Consider the following 16612-nt stretch of genomic DNA (forward strand, 5'->3'; position numbering starts at 1 on the left):
GGTGTTTCCGCAGGGCCAGGCGGTGCTGGAGTGTGTGTTTTGTGGGGGCTGGGGGGCGGCTGGAGCTAATTACAGCTCTGCTTAGGAGGCTTAGTCTCCTCAGGGACAGCACAAGCAGTGACAGTGCAAACCCACTGTCCAGCCAGTGTGCTTCAAACTTGCCCTGGTGAGACCATGTCAGTCTCCATGGCCCCTCAGTCCTTGGCCTCTGCAGAACTGCCAGCTGTGGTGGCTGCTTTTGTGGTGTGGATTCTTGCCCACTAACAACTGGACTGAGGCCACTGAAGTTATTTAACATGGGCCACTGAACTCTCATCAGCTGGTAACAGCTGTCAGTCACCGCTGACCAGGGCTGGTGATCTATAGGTTAAAGGCTCTGTAGCCCATTATCAATATTCTGAAACATCCGGATCCCCTGGGATTTGATTAGTTTCCCTGTCTAAATAGTGATTTATTTTCTAGAGGAAAGGTCTTTCCCTGTCATAGAGCAAACAGCTGCATTGTTTGCAGACAGATTCTTTTGAAGGCTGTTGTATGTTTGCTGAGTACAGACCCCAGGAATGGAAGAGGGGAGGGAAGAGAGGCAGGGATGGATTCTCTGCCACAGCAGCTTTCTTCTGTTTAAATTCTAAATCTGTAAAATACAGCTTTCTGTTCGGACTGGGTCCGTCTCTGGGGGACTCCTGGCCGACTGGGTTAGAGGCACTTCGGAATACTCTGATTCTGAGCAGTGGAGGAGTGTTGTGCCAATAACAAATGATGACTTGAAGCACACCTTTTGTTGTCAATGAACCTGCAGCACTTACGGCAAAGATGCTCCACTGTGATAGTTTATCGCTAAAATTAACGATTTCTGCTGCACTGCCGGATCGTCCCACAGATGGCATGTGCAGATGGTGGCCTCTGCGCTGAAATCTCTCCTGCCCTCTGTAGAGTTGGAGAGCCACTCAGAAGACAGAGGTATAGGGAACAAACTGGGGAAAAACAACAAGGAGTCCGTTGGCACCTTAAAGACTAACAGATTTATTTGGGCATAAGCTTTTGTGGGTAAAAACCACTTCAGATGCAGGAAGTGGTTTTTTACCCATGGAAGCTTATGCCCAAATAAATCTGTTAGTCTTTAAGGTGCCACCGGACTCCATGTTTTTGTGGATACAGACTAATACGGCTACCCCCTGAAACTGGGGAAAGGGCATGGACAGTTCAGTGGGCTGCACTGTGACAGATTTGGCAATTTCCTGCAATATCCTTTGGAGATATTAAGTTTATTAAGCTACAAAAAGATGGGGTCCTGCATAACTGCAGGAGGGGTATTTGCATTCACTGTCCCTTAGCCATTCCCCAGGCAAACCACACTTTTTTTTGTTCCAAAAGTTCATTCTTATCTGGCACTTTAAGAGTGATTTTTTTCATAGAATCATAGAATCTCAGGGTTGGAAGGGACCTCAGGAGGTCATCTAGTCCAACCCCCTGCTCAAAGCAGGACCAAACCCAACTAAATCATCCCAGCCAGGGCTTTGTCAAGCCTGACCTTAAAAACCTCTAAGGAAGGAGATTCCACCACCTCCCTAGGTAACCCATTCCAGTTCTTCACCACCCTACTAGTGAAAAAGTTTTTCCTAATGTCCAACCTAAACCTCCCCTCTGCAACTTGAGACCATTACTCCTTGTTCTGTCATCTTCTACCACTGAGAACAGTCTAGATCCATCCTCTTTGGAACCCCCTTTCAGGTAGTTGAAAGCAGCTATCAAATCCCCCCTCATTCTTCTCTTCTGCAGACTAAACAATCCCAGTTCCCTCAGCCTCTCCTCATAAGTCATGTGCTCCAGCCCCCTAATCATTTTTGTTGCCCTCCGCTGGACTCTTTCCAATTTATCCACATCCTTCTTGTAGTGTGGGGCCCAAAACTGGACACAGTACTCCAAATGAGGCCTCACCAGTGCTGAATAGAGGGGAATGATCACGTCCCTCGATCTGCTGGAAATGCCCCTACTTATACAACCCAAAATGCCATTAGCCTTCTTGGCAACAAGGGCACACTGTTGACTCATATTCAGCTTTTCGTCCACCGTAACCCCTAGGTCCTTTTCTGCAGAACTGCTGCCCAGCCATTCGGTCCCTAGTCTGTAGTAGTGCATGGGATTCTTCCGTCCTAAGTGGAGGACTCTGCACTTGTCCTTGTTGAACCTCATCATATTTCTTTTGGCCCAATCCTCTAATTTGTCTAGGTCCCTCTGTATCCTATCCCTACCCTCCAGCGTATCAACCACTCCTCCCAGTTTAGTGTCATCTGCAAACTTGCTAAGGGTGCAGTCCACACCATCCTCCAGATCGTTAATGAAGATATTGAACAAAACCAGCCCCAGCACCGACCCTTGGGGCACTCCACTTGATACCGGCTGCCAACTAGACATGGAACCATTGATCACTACCCGTTGAGCCCGACCATCTAGCCAGTTTTCTATCCACCTTACCGTCCATTCATCCAGCCCAGACTTCTTTAACTTGCTGGCAAGAATACTGTGGGAGACTGTATCAAAAGCTTTGCTAAAGTGCAGAAATAGCACATCCACTGCTTTCCCCTCATCCACAGAGCCGGTTATCTCATCATAGAAGGCAATTAGGTTAGTCAGGCATGACTTGCCCTTGGTGAATCCATGCTGATTGTTCCTGATCACTTTCCCCTCCTTTAAGTGGTTCAGAATTGATTCCTTGAGGACCTGTTCCATGATTTTTCCAGGGACTGAAGTGAGACTGACTGGCCTGTAGTTCCCTGGATCTTCCTTCTTCCCTTTTTTAAAGATGGGCACTACATTAGCCTTTTTTCCAGTCATCCGGGACCTCCCCCGATTGCCATGATTTTTCAAAGATAATGGCCAATGGCTCTGCAATCTCATCGGCCAACTCCTTTAGCACCCTCGGATGCAGCGCATCCGGCCCCATGGACTTGTGCTCGTCCAGCTTTTCTAAATAATCCCGAACTACTTCTTTCTCCACAGAGAGCTGTTCACCTCCTCCCCATACCATGCTGCAGAGTGCAGCTGTCTGGGAGCTGACCTTGTCTGTGAAGACAGAGGCAAAAAAAGCATTGAGTACACTAGCTTTCTCCACATCCTCTGTCACTAGGTTCCCTCCCTCATTCAGCAAGGGGCCCACACTGTCCTTGACTTTCTTCTTGTTGCTAACATACCTGAAGAAACCCTTCTTGTTACTCCTAACATCTCCGGCTAGCTGCAACTCCAAGTGTGATTTGGCCTTCCTAATTTCACTCCTGCATGCCTGAGCAATACTTTTATACTCCTCCCTGGTCATTTGTCCAATCTTCCACTTCTTGTAAGCGTTTTTTTTGTGTTTAAGACGAGCAAGGATTTCACTGTTAAGCCAAGCTGGTCGCCTGCCATATTTACTTTTCTTCCTACACATCGGGATGGTTTGTTCCTGCAACCTCAATAAGGATTCTTTAAAATACAGCCAGCTTTCCTCGATTCCTTTCCCCATCATGTTATTCTCCCAGGGGACCTTGCCCATCAGTTCCCTGAGGGAGTCGAAGTCTGCTTTTCTGAAGTCCAGGGTCTCTGTTCTTCTGCTCTCCTTTCTTCCTTGTGTCAGGATCCTGAACTCGACCATCTCATGGTCACTGCCTCCTAGTATAAAGAAATAGGCTGATCTGCCCAACCAGGGTTCTGTTTCTTAATTTGAAACAGTTATGAACTTGTAACCACAGAGAGAACCTTGTTGTGAGTTTGGAGGATCTCACACCTACCAGAGACCACGGTTGAAGTTAGGGTGATCTCGGATAAGCTTTTTAGCATGCATGTAGGATTTTTTTAATAGTTTTTAATAGTTTTTTTTCTCTCTTATGCTTTCATCTTAAGAATAAGTGTGCTTGCTTGTTAGAAAGGGCTGTGTAGTAACTTATAACTGTGGGCCATTATACTGTTCATAGAGTCTGGAGGGAAAGCAAAGTGCAGACACTGGTTTAGGCAGGATAGCTTTCTGCAAATATCATAGTGTAGGCAGGGAGCTGGGCAGCCTGGAAACTGGGGTCTCTACCCAAGAGTAGTGATGAATGAGGAGCTGGGAGCCTTCGGTGTCCTGGGTAGGCCACAGAGGGAGAATACAAGTACAGTTGCCCGGAGCTGTGACATGAACCACTCGCTAATGGGGGGTATGTGTGTGTGTTTAACACCCACACACCCAGTGGAATGATCTGGGGGATGCTGTGAGAGGGGAGAACTTACAAATTTCTCTCTCCTGGCTCCCTCCTGTGGATTTTTTTTGGTGGGTGTGGATAATATTCAGCCAATTGCTGATAGGGTAGACTGCACCCTGTACAGACAAGTGGCCAGAGATCTGTCTTCTCATCCTCACCTTGGCTAGTATCAGAACAGTGATGTGCACAGCCGAACCCATGGAGCTGTGCATGAGCTTAGGCAGAGTATTCTCTGCCAAATTATTCACAAAAAATCTGATATACACTCATTTCTCTGTGAGGACAGAGAATAACCTCCCCCACCAGAGTTCTGGATTGAGAGTCTTGTCGTGTTTTCCTGTGATCAAATGCAGAGGGGCCTCCTGACCATTGATTTGCTCTTGCTTGTTCTTTAGCAGAGAGCTTAGATTGTATTCAACCCTCCCTTGTATCTACTAACATCACTGGGCTCTGTGCAGAGAATGCTCTGTGCAGAAATAACGCTGCTCCAGATGTGCAATCACAGCCCAGTTCCGTGCTCCAAGTAGCAATCAGTTCTTTTTATTATTTGAATTCTGGTAGCACCTAAAGGCTCTAACTGCAATCAGGACTCTGTTATGCTAGGTGCTGTACAGCCACTTTAGTAAGAGACACGGTGTCTGTCCTGAAGGTCTTACAATCCTAAATAGGCAAGACCGCCAAAGGAAGAATGATTATCCCGATGTCTCATTGAGGGAACTGAAAGAGAAGTGACTTGCCCAAGGACCTACAGGGAGCTTGTGACAGAGCTGGCAGTTGAGCTTGTGTCTCTTGAGTGGGTATGAAAATGAAGGTTATGCAGATACATCACAGAATCTTTTCTGCCGGCCTGTTTCTGTTCATTCTTGCACCTGGGAATAGCTGGATTACTTGCAGTAGTAAGCCCTGTGCATTGTGATGAGTGTATGCAGGACAGTTGTAGACAATAAAGCTCACTCCAGACCTCACCATCTGCCAGAGTTAAGGGACTTCTTGCTGTCTTGTTGGAGAATATGGGATATAGAAAAACAAATTATGCAATAGATTGAAAGGACCAAATTCTCTGTTGGTGTAAATGGGTGGCTATCCATTGACTTCAGTAGAGCGGCCTCAATTTACACCAAGAGAGAATTTAACCTATAGTAGTGAATTCATAGAACATAAGTTTACTTGCATGCCTCCACTCCTGCATTTAGTACTTTTAGGGTTCATGGTATGTACTAATGGCTCACAAAATGTTACTTGAAGAGGAAAGGCATAGAGTCTCTGCTGAAACTGGCTGAACTCTGTTGTTGTAGCATTGTACTTCTCTATTGCAAGTCGGACTGGATTTTACAGCTGTGCTGAAAACCTATCAAAATAGGTGAGAGTGGAAATGCTCATGGACTTTAAACTCTAGCTGACCTAGTGGTGTCTGCTATAGCAAGGATCTTCCCGCAGGTGGTGTTTTAATTGTCATCCTTGGACAGTTGGAAAAACAAGTGTCTGAAATATCTGAAGGAGGCTTGGGGTGGGGGGTCATTTTGCACAGAGATTCTTACCCACTAGGAATTTTCTGGTGCATTAGTAGTGAATTTGGGGAGCTACCTAAATTATGTCACAAAAGAACCAGATCTGTCAGCCTCTCAAGTCAGTTAAAATCAGAGCCAGCTTTCGGCATGCACAGAAGTGTTTTGCCCAATCTTTGTTGATGTCTGACAGATACTCCGGATGTCTCTGTATGTAGTCATCAGATTAGTAGTTGTAGATGGCCGAGAGGTGGACATGAACAGGTTTGTACAGTTTGGAATAACACATGCAGCACCCAGTTTATCTGGCAAGTCCTGGCTTTGTCCATCCTATGGATTTTTGGCCCAAACTTCCCACTGTTCAGTTTCACTCAGCTGAGTGAATCTCTTGTGCCTAATAAAGTCAGTTCTTGCTGTTTTACTTCCAGATTCTAAGCGCTGGGTTCTGGACAGTGGGGCCTGTTGCTCTGCTCCCATTCCAGGCCTCTGGTTTTCCACTGAAGTGGATTATCCCAACTACCTAGTGATTAGTTCTCAGAAGAAGCATCCCACAAAATACTGCTTGAATTTCCATACTGCCTCTGTTGTAGGACCATGAGTATTGGAGCCAATGAATCTGGGCTAAGCTCAGTTGTAAACTCTTGTTTACTTAATTACTAGCAAATGAGCTAGTAATTAAGATGGGTGCAAGATCAGGCCCTATGCAAGAAAGGGATGAATCCTTTTTGCTGTGCTTCAGTGGGGATTAGGAAAGGGGGAATCATGGATTCATGGCCCAGGGTTAGTGACACTGTGGCAAATGCTTGAAAAACAAGAGTGTCCCCATCTAGTCGCTAGGACACTCCACTAGAGTCGTCTTTGCACTGTTAGTTATCACAGAGAGTCCGTGTCTGTTGCATTAAGATACTAGTAACGTTCAGATTGCTCATTGAGACTCTGAAAGAAAATGCTTTCAGATGCCCTGTAGCATGAGTGGGTAGAGGGGGTGGTAATGTTCCTACTTAGTTTCTTTTCTGGATTATGTTTTGTTACAGCTTGAAATATTTAACATTGATACTTAACAGAGCCGCACTGCAACCTCTCTGTGATCCAGCAGGAAAGTAAGCATGCTGTTGGTGGGAGGTGTTTGAGGGGAGTCCTTGGAGGCCAAAGCTTGTCCTTTGACCTCCTCATCAGAGGCCAGATTTTTTCCTTTGGATGTTCTGCGGAGCCTGTCAGCACCTCGCTTTTAGGATGTCTCTGGTGAGTGCCACGAACCAGATGTATGTGCAGCTGGAACATCAGAGGCAGCGTTGTCCAACCACAGGGAATCTAGAGTGAGGCATTCCCTTTGCAGAGAGCACTGAGGCATTTTCTGACTGTGGAGAGGGGCAGCTGTGGATGAAGAACATTTCTAGATCCTGCAGAATCCAATGATGTAAATGGACCTATACTGACTATATACTTGAGGTGATTATGTGATAACATTGATCACTTCATTTAGATCCATGTTGGTTCTTGTAGGGAGCCTCTTCTCTTGTTCTCCTGCTCATTTGCTAGTGTTAAGCAGCTCTGTTGTCCTACAACAGCGTGGTCATCCTAGGAATTTGATATAATAGCAGTTTGGTTTAATTGGTTTTGGTAGTTACATTATGAAAATGTCACCTTTTCTCATCCAGGTTTTAATCTGAAGGTCACTGATGTGTAGCTTTGTGATATTGATGTTTAGTCTTTGACGAGATTAAAAAGAACTGATTGATTGGTCTGGACGTTTGTAGATTCACAGATTTTTTTAAAGGCCAAATTATGATAATTTAGTCTGACCTCCTGCATAACACAGGCCAGAGAATTTCATCCAAGTTTTATGTTCATATCTTGTTTATGAATTTTGGGAATGCTTTCACTGCACTTTGCAAGCAGGAATGCAATTTAGAATCACTCTGCCAAGGCACTGGTATGTCAGAAGATTATCAAAAGCGTATGTGTGTCTTCTCCATGTAACTAATATCAAGGAGGGGTAGCTATAGCTCAGTGTGTTTTATATAACCGGTTAAAGCTTTGATAACATAGAAAATCCACCCTATTAACTTTTTGTACTATTAATAAATTGACAGCAAAATAAATACTAGGAATTGGATTCTGTGTTATCCTGCGCCTTGTGTAGTTACTTACACCAGTGCAAAGTGAGTGTGAAATGCTACCAGGTCAGAATGCACCATGCTCACAATTGCCTGGGGGGAGGGATAGCTCAGTGGTTTGCGCATTGGCCTGCTAAACCCAGGGTTGTAAGTTCAATCCTTGAGGGAGCCAGTTAGGGATCTGGGGCAAAAATTGGGGATTGGTCCTGCTTTAAGCAGGGGGTTGCACTAACCCTCATGTTCTATGATGTGGAGCATAAAATGCTCCCAAACCACTGTGAATGACTTTGCAAGATGGAGAGCATTGGTTGATCAGACCTCTGTGTTGAGGAAGGTGCATCAGTGGCATCTTAGCAAGCATAGCACTACACCTCCCTAGCAAGGTTGGGAAGAGATGCTTTTCTACTGCCTTCACCCATCAAGCATAGATGCATTTGCTATTGCGCATGCCCTGACATGCCTTATTGTGTGCCATACAAAAGTGCTCGGCTGACCCAATGTTTCCCCCCATTATGGGCACTTCGGCCACTGAGCAGTGTGTAGTGCTGCCTTTTGCAAGTGACGCAGCTGCCAGAGACTGGAGCTTTTAAAATAGCAGAACTCCCATCCAAATAGCTGTTTTTTCACCATTATAAAAAAAAAAATATGGAGGGGAACACACACAGCCATTTTATGAGATTGCTATAGGGTTTAACCTGAAACAAGAGATTCTCCAAAGCAGCTGTACGTAACTAGAGCTTTGTCTCCTAGTTTTGTTTTTTGCTTTCAGATTTGATGGGCAGGAAGGAGGGGAATTGCCCTCCTGGGGATGGTGGGGTTTTATTTATTTTAGTCTAGGAAGCAATACCATGGGTCAGAGTCCACACTCATTTGCACCCATGGCTGTCTGCAGGGTTGGATGAGGGTAGGATGGAACAATTTGGCAGCAGTCCTGGGTTCAGCAGGGGTGCATGGGTGCAAGTGAGATGAGAATGTGGTACTTGTTCGTTTGCTTTTTGTTTATAACTTAGTTTTTCCTCTCCTAATTTTTGCTCTCCAGTGAATGTCCAGCCACAGTGTCCCTGCCGTGTGCTGCTGCTGCTGCACAGGGGGAGCTTCCAGGGCTTGCTGAAGGAAGATGGCTTTCTGGACACAGTTGGGATTGCTGCTATGGAAGAACTTCACGTACAGGAGAAGGCAGACAGTAAGTTTAAGCCATTCTTTTTGTTTGCCTGCCTAAGTTGCAGCCTCATAACCCACCAGACGTAGAAGAAAGAGCAAGACACACTGGTTCAGGATGTATCGTGTAAAAATGTCCATATTAATATGATGGTCAGATTTTAGGCTTCTGAAAGGACCCAATCCTGCAAGGTGTTGAAATGACCTTAGTGAGGCTAAGCTAACCTTAGCTTTTTCTGTCTGTCTCAGTGATGCCAAGCGTGCTGATGAAGCCAGGAAATTCTGTGTAGTTGAGAGTCTCCCATTTTATGCATTCTGCATCAGGTCCAATCATACAGAGCCCGCTCCTTTAGCCCATAGGTTCTCAACCTGCAGTTTAAAACAGGTGTCCTTCACGTATTGATAGATGGAGGGGGATCCTTCCATGGAAAAGGCTGAGAACACCTGTTCTAGACCTTATGTCAGGGGTGGGCAAACTATGGCTCGGGGGCCTCATCCGGCCCTTCAGACGTTTTAATCCGGCCCTTGAGCTCCTGCTGGGGAGCAAGGTCGGGGCTGCACATGGCTTCCAGAAGCAACGGCATGTCCCCGCTCCAACTCCTACATGTAGGGGCAGCCAGGGGGCTCTGCACCTTGGCCTTGCCCCAAGTGCCACCTCTGCAGCTCCCATTGGCCAGGAACCACACCAATGGGAGCTGCAGGGGCAGCGCCTGTGGACGGGGCAGTGTGCAGAGCCGCCTGGCCACACCTCCACGTAGGAGCCGGAGTGGGGACATGCCGCTGCTTCCAGGAACTGCTTGAGGTAAGTGCCGCCTGCACCCCTGAGCCTCTCCTGCACCCTGACCCTCCCACCCTCTGAACCCCTCAGTCTGAGCCCAGAGCATCCTCCTGCACCCCCAACCCCTCATCCCCAGCCCTACCCCAGAGTCTGCACCTCCAGCTGGAGCCCCCACCCTCCCCACACACCCCAGCCTGGAGCCACCTCCTGCACCCTGGACTCCTCATTTCTGGCTCTGCCCCAGAGCTCGCACCCCTAGCCGGAGCCCTCTCCCCCTCCCGCACCCTACCCCCCAATTTCTTGAGCGTTCATGACCCACCATACAATTTCCATACCCAGATGTGGCCCTCGGGCCAAAAAGTTTTCCCACCCCTGCCTTATGTGAACTGATTTCAGCAGAACTGCTCATATAAGTAGAGGGCTGCAGCGTGGCCAATAGTACTATTCTGTCCATTCATCTCTATAGCCCTATTTCTCCTTCTTATGCAAAACATGTACAGGTCCAGATCCTCCCTTGGTGTAAATTGACGGAGCTCCATGGATGTCTGTGGAGCTATGCTGGTTTGCACTAGCTGAGGAATTGACCCCTGTATCTCAGTAGGCCTTCCGAGAGTCATGCGTTCTGAACAAAATAGAAGGTGGGGAAAGGAATTTAGTTTTAGTTTTAATCTGTACTGACCATGCAGAATATACTAGTTTACTGGGCAACATGGACATAATTAGACATCTGGGGATACTACCAAAACGTAGTGACCTATATAGAAAATTAGTGAACCGTGTGACTGCCAGTGAAAAAGGCCTTCTGGCTCTTCTTTTGGGCTGTGTTCTTGGTTGTCTTAATCCACAGTTTTTGGTACCGTCTGGATAGCTTCTGTGCTGTAGTTTTCCTGGCTAGTAGCCCATTGGATGAGAGAGAGTGCTAATAATTTTTTTTAATGAACCATTAGTTAGCTTATAATGAAGGCCTCAGGCAGAGTAATTTTAGTGCCTTCTCTGGTGCCTGTCCCCAAGGCCTTTATCTTGCTAATGATCCAGCTGTGGGATCTGACTGGCAATACCAAGAGGGGAAGAATATTACATGATAGAAACAAAAATGAGGAAAGGGATCCCCATTACACCATTTTCATGGCTAGCTTGGTAATTCTCTGTTTGTATCTGTGTTAGAGGTTAGTGTAAATGAGCATAGGCTCATTGAAGTCATTTCTGATTTATACCAGCCAAAGATCTGACTCAGAAAACAGTTTGTGTGGACACATTAAATATCATTTTTACATCCCACAAGAACTCCTGTAATGAGCCAGCACCCGCCTACGTTTCCTATCACAACTTCGCTTCCAAGTTGGAGTGAGTTTGAGCTGCATTGCAAAAGCTGGGTTCAAAGCTCAGCCTGACGTGTGCAACTCAAGTGTTACTTTTGTGCTGTTGGAAGTTGTCCAGTACAAAGTATCCTGACTGCTCCCAGGGCAGGGGGAAGGAAAGGAAAACCAGGGGCAGGGGTCACAGTTGTGCAAAAACGCACTGTTCTGATTCAACTCCCCTTATTCAGCACCTCCTCCTGCTACTCTATTCCTCTGCAAATAGCTAGCTAGCTAAGGATCAGACAGATGTACACAGGCCTATACACGCTGCTAGATCTCACTATCTAACTGGCCCCTCACATTGAGTTAGATCCTCTGCTGGTGTAAATCAGAGGAGCTACGTTGTCCAACAATGCTAAAACGCCCACTGATTTCAGTGGGAGCAGAGTTAGACCAATGCTGGGAGTGTGCATGGCAATTATGTCCCTGACTGATTCTGGACTGGAGCTGAGGACGTGTGTTTAGAAGCTTTTTATTGCTATCTGCATTCCACGGGAGGCAACATCATCTGTAGTTATCGCGTAGTCCTGGGTTCCAGTCTAGACTTCTTGTGTGACCTTGTGCCTCTGTCTTCATGTGTAAAGATGGGGTTATTTACCCACGTTTGTAAAGGGAACCAAAAACAAACAAAAAACAAAACCCGAGCACCACCCCACCCCAAGGTACCGCCTCAAGCACATGCTTGGTCAGCTGGTGCCTGGAGCCAGCCCTACTTGTCCCACTGACCTGTGCGCATGTGTAAGGACAGAACTGAAATCTTGCTTGAGGGTTTTAAGTGAGGGGTAAGGCCTGAGCCAACAAACAATCTCCATGTTTGGTGTAAAAGTGGGAGACATTTGAAAAATGCAAAAGGAGAACAAGTTCAAATTTGTAGTTTTGATCTTACCTTAGGGCTAGCTTGTGTAGGCAAGCTTTCTGGGCAGCAAAACTTAGGGAGGAAGGAACTAGACAGGGACACAAGACACTCTAGGTTCAATTTCTGGCTCCAGTACAGACATTCTGCATGACCTTGGGTAATTCACTCAATGTCTCTGTACTTCAGTCCCCCATCCAGATAACACTATAGGGATAATACTCTTCTCCCACCCTTTGTCTGGTCCATGTAGATTGTTGCAAGCTCTTTGCATCAAGAACTGTCTCACTATGTGTATGTGTAACGCTGCCAGACCCAGATCGTCTTCAGGCGGGATCGAACCTGGGACCTCTGGAGCTTAGTTCATGAGTCTCTGCTGCATGAGCTAAAAGCCAGCTGCCTGTTTAGCTAAGGCTGTAGAGCAGACTCATTTTTTTCTGTCTCTAAGTGGTCTCGGTGCCACTAGATGGGACAGAGCACCACACCCAGGAGGTGTATGGTTACGTATGTACAGTGTCTAGCACAATGGGCCCCCAGTCTCCTGGGGGCCTGTAGGGATGAACAAGGTATAAATAATTTGTAGACTGAAAACAACCATCTGGGATCAGGTGTGCCCTAATGTGTGCCATCAGTGGTGTTATTCCAGATACACCCCACTGTAACTAACAGCTGGAACTGAGTCCCTGGTTAGGGCTGCGGCGGGGGGGACTCCACTTCTCAGCTATCCCTAACATAGGAGGCCAAAGTTTCAGCTAGCTGGCTGTGAGATGCATTGAGGGTAAGCATCATTTTTTCACCCATCAGACTGAAGTTAACAAGAATGAAAACCAACCAGAAGTAAGCCCTCTACGGTATGTTTTGCATAGTCAGTGTAAGTGGCACTTTACAACCCCAAAAGGCTCTTGAAATCCATAACAGAGTAGCCACTGACTCTTTAAGAGCACCTAGGCAGAGAGCCAGTGTGAAGCTTACAATATTTTTACTGACTTATACATGGATTGTATGGTGATCTCAGCTCCCTTAGTATTTTCAATATGAAATCCTAATACTTCTTGTCTCTTTTCTTTCCAGTTTCAGCTGCTGATTGAAGTTGCTTGGCCTCTCTTTATCTTCTTCATACTGATCTCCGTACGCCTTTCATATCCACCCTACGAACAACATGAATGTAAGTAACAAATGAGGCTTCTGTACCAAGGGTGGCTGATTGTTTCATGGCTTGGAGGGAATGCAGTTTGACACACTGTGATCAAATCTTAATCAGAGCTGTTTACCAACACCTTTCCTTCCCCCTCCAACTGCCACCAAAGAGGATCTTGGGGGTGGCCTGTTGCTCCAGCATTGTACCTAGCTGCTGCTTCTCTTGGGCGCATTTGGCATTTATATTATGTCGGCCTAAGCAGGTGCTGTATGAAAACATCTAGCACAGGGATTGGCAACCTTTGGCATGTGGCTCGCCAGGGTACTCCCCCTGGCGGGCCGGGCCAGTTTGTTTACCTGCCGCGTCCACAGGTTCAGCCAATTGCAGCTCCCACTGGCCGTGGTTCGCCGCTCCAGGCCAATGGGGGCTGCAGGAAGCAGCAACCAGCACATCCCTCGGTCCGCGCGGCTTCCCACAGCCCCCATTGGCCTGGAGCAGCGATCGGCTGAACCTGCGAACACAACAAGTAAACAGCCCGGCCCACCAGGGGGCTTTTGCCAAAGGTTGCTGAACCCTAATCTAGCTTGTGGGAATCCTCTGGAAAGCACCTCAGCCTTATTCTCCATCCTTGGTTGGTGAGTCTTCCTTCCTTCAACAAAAATTAGACCTAGAAGAGAGCCACATTCAGAGCAGCGTGTGTCTGGAGTGGCTTTAAGCAGTCTGGCTCCTGCTACGTGACAGAGAATACTAACCTGGGTTACCAGTTGTAATATGGCAGTGCCCTAGCATGACTGACAGCTGGTATAGCCCAGGTGTTAACCATGTCCCTAAGCAGTATAAAGGCCTGCAGTGTGCTGTAGCACAGATGCTCAGGGGCATGCTGAAAACATGGCTGTCTCCTCGGGCCACAGACTGACTCAGATTGTGTGAGGGCACTGCTGTGCTGTAACTGAGTCCCCCCACAGATGGGACTTTCACCTGCCCCTCTCTCAAATGGCAGATGTCGGCAGTTGGACTCTGCTGCTCCACAAGGATGTCACTCTGTGTCACTCGGCACCCTGCTGACTGCAGAGTCTGCAGGCAGTTCATACGGAAGAGCTTGCAGGGCTGAGCACTTCCTTGCAAGCTTGCTGACACAAGCAGAACAATCTTCCCCACGAAGCATTCAGAACACTGTCTGTGCCAGCCTGTTGGGAAAGGGGACAGTGCGACTTCCAGCGAGAGTATGGGAAAGATAAAGACAGTGTGGTCCAGTGGGAAGGGCACAGGATGTGGAATCTGGAAACCTGGGTTCTGTTTCTAGCTCTGCTGCTTTCCTGCCGTGTGATCCTGGGCAAGTCACTTCCCCTCTGCCTCTGTTTGCCCTCCCACCAGCTGGCTGTCTTGTCTAGTTAGATAAGATCTCTAGGGCAGGGGGGCAGTTTTATATGTGACTGTACTGCGACCAGAACAGTGGGCCCTGATCTCAGCCAGGGCTAGGGCTATGGCAATATACATATTAAAGAATATAAAAACACCAGGGACTATGTTAACTCAGCAGACTGCGATAGAATCAGCTTATTTTAGGGGCATTGCTTCCCATCTTGAATCACACACAGCTTTTTGTCTGGGGAAAACAGGTTTGCATTGTCTTTTTAGATCATCTATGGACATAGAGTAGTCCTCTTAGCTTCCTCTTGCCTCTTTAAAAGGCATGCTGTCCTCCCTTTTTAGTTCCAGTGACCCCTTCGGCCCTCTGGGATGCTCCCTGTTTAGTGAGCCTGATTTGCTGGTCAGCAATGTGCCCAGTATTTTTATGATAACCTCCTCTCGGCAGCAGTCAGCTGTCTGGGGAAGGGCTCCTTGTTTCTTTCCTTTACCTGCTTACTCCTAGGTTAGGCCTAATGCCCAAGTTAAGAGAATTTTGCTCTCCACAGAACGCACAGGGGAGAACCAAGTGTTTGGCTTTTAAAATGCAATATAACAATGGATTATTATGAAAGCAGCTTTGCTGCATTAACACAATATTCCCACACGAGTGCCTGCTATACAGAATGCTGCCTGGTAGAGCTTCAAGCCAGCTGGGAATCCCTTCACAGAGAAATACTGTATTCACAATCTGGCTTCCAGCAAAGCTGAAGTGCTGATGTTTGCAGTTTTCCATTATCCAGCAAACTCTGGACATACTCAGCCTTGTGGGTTTTCTTTTTTTGCCTAACTAGCCTTTTGCTGTCTTTAATGCTTGGCAGGCACCGAAAGTTTCCCTGGGTGAAATTTCATGCTTTTGTACTCCTTGAGACATTCCTATGGTCTTTCCTTACAGAGCCTTAGGATGGTGTTAGTGGAGACAACGGCATTAGGGCATCTGAAACTCAGGGAAAGCAGATGGGCTCAGTCAGCCAGAGTCTCAGTTGGTGTAAATCAATGTAGCTCAACTGATGCCCATTTACACCAACTGAAGATCTGGCCCTGTGTGTAGCCTGAAAGCCAGAGGTATTTTCCCTGTTCAGACTTGCACTCAAATTTGCATATACTGCCCTAAATCCTTGCCTTTAACACCTCTGTCAGGAGCTGAATTTTAATCAACCATTGTCTGATATGGAATCCTTCCCTTTTATTTAATAACATTTTATTTTTTGAGGCTTTTAGCAGGAAGTGTGGCGTGGCATCCGACAACTTTGAATTAACTCTTTGAGTTAACATCTTTCCTTTCATTTTATAGCTTCCGAGAATAAGTAACTGGATTCTTTCTTTTAAGCCTCTCTAGTGCAGTTCAGTTTCATTGAACATTCACTCATTTGCAAACAGACATGGATGAGTCTTGTAAAGTGGAATGTTGTCTCTTGTGGAATCGGGAGCCCGGCTATAGAGAGAAACCTTGAAATCGGGTCACAGTGAACTCTGTGGCAACTCTGCATATGTCTTTAGAGGAACAGAGTTGTTATCTGCAGTGGTGATCCTGTACGGTGTATGAAATGACTTGCAGACAGTTACAAATTATAATAGTAACTAGGCAATGTGAAGACACTTTGAAAGTGTGAGATATTAAATATTTTATTGTGCCGAGCATGGTTAAAAACAAAAATTGTCATTATCTAATCTTATCTGAAAAGGACAAGAATGTAACCAAGGGTTGAGTCACATATTAGGCTAAGCCTTTGCCATTCAGGATTTTGATAATTTTTAACAGCCTCGACTGGCTGAAGCGCTCTTATCCGATATAGTCAGCAAGATTTGTTTCCCCTTATATAAGTGATTGTTATGACTTCCACCAGTCAAGCCAAACAGACCATTGCAAATGTAGCTCTGTGGTGAGATTGCGGTCTTTAGCTTGTGGAAGCTTACTTTTTTTTTAAATCTACGTCCTCAGGATTTCAAAACATGTGCTTAGAAAAAATCTGCATTACTTTAAACATTACTGAAAAAGAAGATCAGTGTTTGCAACTATGTCACTGAAGGGGAATGCTGGATTCTGTATGCCACACTTCTAAATGTAGAGGATGCCTGCTTGC

The 16612-nt window shown here is 46.5% G+C and overlaps 1 protein-coding gene across 5 annotated transcripts in view; it reads left to right on the forward strand.

Annotated features, from left to right (window-relative positions):
* ABCA1 (ATP binding cassette subfamily A member 1) overlaps positions 1 to 16612 on the forward strand; it is a 140436-nt gene that overhangs the window by 15115 nt on the left and 108709 nt on the right. For 2 of the 5 annotated variants that reach the window (XM_039544424.1, XM_039544425.1), the window contains exons 2-3: positions 8876 to 9019; positions 13055 to 13148. In XM_039544424.1, the coding sequence (XP_039400358.1) occupies positions 8954 to 9019; positions 13055 to 13148 (160 nt within the window). In that variant the 5' untranslated portion in view covers positions 8876 to 8953. Of the gene's footprint in view, positions 1 to 7114; positions 7169 to 8875; positions 9020 to 13054; positions 13149 to 16612 lie in introns of those variants that run through there. The other 3 variants (XM_039544429.1, XM_039544430.1, XM_039544426.1) reach the window with 2 other exon arrangements.

This window comes from Mauremys reevesii, linkage group 6, assembly GCF_016161935.1.
Source record: "Mauremys reevesii isolate NIE-2019 linkage group 6, ASM1616193v1, whole genome shotgun sequence".
Taxonomy (NCBI): Eukaryota; Metazoa; Chordata; order Testudines; family Geoemydidae; genus Mauremys; species Mauremys reevesii.